Below are 3,845 nucleotides of genomic sequence, written 5' to 3' on the forward strand. Positions count from 1 at the left end.
AAATTTTCACTTGTGACAACTAGTCGGGCATTCTTCAACTACAAAACGCATACAAAACAACAGTAACGACATCACTAGATCCAACTTTAACAATGTCGATTAACGTGGGTAAGTTCATCGTTTACATCTCCCAGCTATGCCGCGCATAATACAATGACGAGCACTGAGATGTCGAAGCGGCTTAATTGCTATTTATGTCGATTCTCACACGTTAATTATTTTCCTCCCCGTTTAGTTCATACCAATCCAAGAGTTGAAGCGGAGTGTACGTACTAGGGGAGGCGCATGTCCGTCCAGGGGAGGCGCGCCTCCTGCTACGACTGGTGCAGCGACTTCACGTGCGCGCATGCCATCTTCGCCAGCGGGTTCGTCACCGCGCCGGTCGCCGTCGTGCACTTCGTCAAGCGGCCCTACTCCGGCGCCACCATCTTGTTCGCAGGGTTCGCCGCGTTCTGCACTACCGTCAGCCTCATCCTCTGCTGCAAGTTCTACGCCGAGCTCAGCCGGCCGCCCTGGCCCCGGTGGCTGTCGTCGGCGTCCGCCGAAGCGCGCCCTCTTGAACAGCAGGACGGCCGAGAGACGGAGGTGTCGTCGAACGAGCAGCTTCGCCACCCTGAGCAGGCCGTGATGTGGCGCGAGCGCGACCACCTGCGAGCCGCTCTCGTCCCGAGCTACGAGCACCCGGGGGGCGACGCCGAGTGCGCGGTGTGCCTCGGCGAGGTGGAGAAGGGGGAGGCGGTGCGGCGGATGCCGGTGTGCCTGCACGTGTTCCACACCGAGTGCATCGACCGGTGGCTGCGCTCGCACGCGACGTGCCCGATTTGCCGGTCCAGCGTCTTCACTCCGCCGGAACGGCCACCGGAAGTAGTGTTGAACGTCGAGTTGGCGCTCGTCTAGCTGGCTTCAAAGGGAACCAGTGGTTGGGGCGCATTCATGTGGCGCCACTCGAGAAGAAAAAATTATGCGCACGTTTTTACTTCAAAAAATACATAGAATCCTAGTCTTCGTTTAAGAAAACATCTCAAAAAAAAATCTCACCTACATCTATAAAGAAGTAAAGAAAAATTTACCACCGCAGCCTACCAGCGAGTGCCTTTGCATATCCCTTCATTTAAAAAATATCAAAGGTTCTCATCCCATCTAAAATAAATATATTTTAAAAATAATCCACACCTTCATTAAAAAAAATCCAAAAGATTTCTCACCGCGGCCAACCAGCTTGCGCCACATGGCATAGCTGGTTGGCCGCCCTTTATGCGTAGCTTAATGAGTTTAATTCCCCTTGCCAAAGATGACCAACGTTTGTGATATAACCAGCGATTTGGTTACCAGGATTAACGCCCAGTAACCACATTTCTCGTTTTTTAACACAATACAAATGCAGATACTTATACATACGCACATACATTTAGGACACGTTTGATAGGCTGCGTACAGCCCAACCAGACACGGGTGGGATGAAAATGCGTCGTTTGCTTGCCAGCAAGCAGGCCTGACTCGCATCGGCACCGACTTAAAGCACCCCAGAGCCTGACTCACTGGAAGAAGGGCTCGAATCGGCCGTTTCCAGCGAGCCAGGCCGAGTCGGGTGAAAAACGAAGACGTGGCGTAGGGCGCGGTGCAGGGGGGTCCGGTCGGAGATGGCGGGAGGGGAAAATCGGCCGAGGCTGGATGACGCGAAATATACCCTCACCACCCTTTTTACTCGCTCACCCCTGGCTCTAGGACAATCCCTCCTCTGTTATTCATACAGGCGGCGGCGACGACTCGGAGCTGTGGCTGTGACGGCGGTGACGGCGTTGGTGGCGGCATCAGGACTCCCCGGCGGCGGCGGCTGCTTCTCTCATCCTTCTTCGACTCCGTCCGGCCATCCTCGTCTCGGCCATGCCTCCCCTGACCCGAAGCTGGTAGCTACCCCTCCCTCTCCTCTGTTAGGTCGTTCGGTAGGAGCATTTAGGGTCGATTGCGCCATTGTTGATCGCATCATGGATGTCACTTAGATTGTGAATGAACGGACGAAGCTTCTAGTTCAGGAAGCTACGCTGATATCTATGGTTCAGGCCTGGATCCTATTGGTCCATAAGAGAGTTGTTCGTCAGAATGACAAACCTCTTATCCGGTATGGTCCGATGTTAATCCGGGATCAGGAGAGGATAGCGAATCTGAACTACATCTACAACTTCAACGGTACAAAGGCTCTGTGGATGCTTCGAATGAAAAGAGCACCTTTCGCCAGGCTTGTGCAGACGTTCAGGGGTAGGGGGCTGCTAGAAGATAGCATCCACATCACTGTGGAAGAGCAAGTAGCCATGTTCCTCCATGTTGTTGGTCATAACCAGAGGTTCAGGGTTTGTACACAACACCTTCAAGAGATCCATGAAGACCATCTCCAGGTACTTCAAGCAAGTGATGTATGCTGTTGGGGAGCTCAGAGGAGAGATGATCAGGTCACCAACCGGCCGAACTCCTACCAAGATTCACACTAGTATCCATACTTCAAGGTCAGCACTGACAATATGTAGTTCATGCCTTGGTATGTTGTTATTGTTTTGTCGTGGCCATAACAACATCTTGTAATGCCATTCTAGGATTGCATTGGAGCAATAGATGATACTCATGTCATTGCCAAAGTGCCGAGGTCACAAGCTGCAACATGTAGAGGGAGGAAGCACTACACAAGGCAGAATGTGCTAGATGCTGTTGACTTTGATATGAAGTTCACATATGTGTTGGCTGGCTGGGAAGGATCAGCACATGATGCTAACATTCTTAGTGACATCATGAGTCGTCATGATGGCATCAACATCCCCGATGGCAAGTTCTACCTAGGAGATGCTGGCTATGCATGTCGGCCAGGTGTTCTACCACCCTTCAAGAAAACCAGGTACCATCTAAATAAGTTCTCTGGTAGAAACTATCTTAGGACTCCTCAGGAACTGTTCAATCTCAGATACTCCAGCCTCAGAGTTATTGTTAAGAGGGCCTTTGGAGCTTTGAAGAACAGGTTTAAGATCCTGGATCGGAAGCTATTCCACCCTTACCCTACCCAGGTCAAGCTTGTTCTTGCGTGTTGCATTATACACAACTGGATCCTGCAATGGGGAATTGATGAACTTGTGCCGGAGGAGGAAGATGTGACTCCTGATGAGGTGATCAGCTCCGGCCATGGTGTGGAGGCGTTCGACAATGAAGCATGGAAGAACAAAAGGTTGGAGTGGGCTCAAACAATGTGGGATAACAGAGGTCAGACAACGAAGCATGGAAGAAGAAGAAGAAGAAGAAGAAGAAGAAGAAGAAGAAGAAGAAGAAGAATGCGAGCACCTCTATCACTGACCGCAAATAAATCCAGAAAAATGCGAGCACCGATGTCAACTCTAGGACTTAAACACTGGTGGACTGAAGATACCACTGTTCTTTTAATCATCCAATCACTGACCGCAAATAAATCCAGAAAAATGCGAGCACCTCTGTCAACTCTAGGACTTAAACCTGGTGGACTAAAGATACCACTGTCCTTTTAATCATCCAATCACAGATTGATTAGCAACCACATTTTTCATTACTCCCCGTGAAACCCATGTACCATGCAAATGACTTTTGAGTTTGAATAGCCATGATTGTACTATCTCGTATAGTTAAATACAGTGACAACTTTCATAGAACATATAACCAGACATGTGCCTGGACCATCCTGTGTATCATAGTGGCAGCGTTATCCCAAGCTCTGCATCGACTACTCATCACCCGCACTGACTAGCCTTTGTGCAACACGACATCACGACCACCTCCCTAAGCTCCCCGTTGTAGGCTACCTACTTGTGAATATTGTCACAACTCACGGGGAT

General features: G+C 50.3%; 1 protein-coding gene across 1 annotated transcript; it reads left to right on the forward strand.

Moving 5' to 3' along the window:
• Window positions 1-285: 285 nt before the first annotated feature.
• Window positions 286-897, forward strand: LOC123146447 (E3 ubiquitin-protein ligase EL5-like). Its single transcript, XM_044566081.1, has one exon. The coding sequence runs from the start codon at window positions 286-288 to the stop codon at window positions 895-897; it is 612 nt and encodes a 203-aa protein (XP_044422016.1).
• The last annotated feature ends 2,948 nt before the right edge of the window (window positions 898-3,845 follow it).

Source organism: Triticum aestivum, chromosome 6D (assembly GCF_018294505.1).
Source record: "Triticum aestivum cultivar Chinese Spring chromosome 6D, IWGSC CS RefSeq v2.1, whole genome shotgun sequence".
Lineage (NCBI taxonomy): Eukaryota > Viridiplantae > Streptophyta > Magnoliopsida > Poales > Poaceae > Triticum > Triticum aestivum.

Excerpts from the sequence above, each read along its gene's own strand:
- LOC123146447 (XM_044566081.1), top strand. The coding sequence starts at position 286 with ATGTCCGTCCAGGGGAGGCGCGCCTCCTGCTACGACTGGTGCAGCGAC.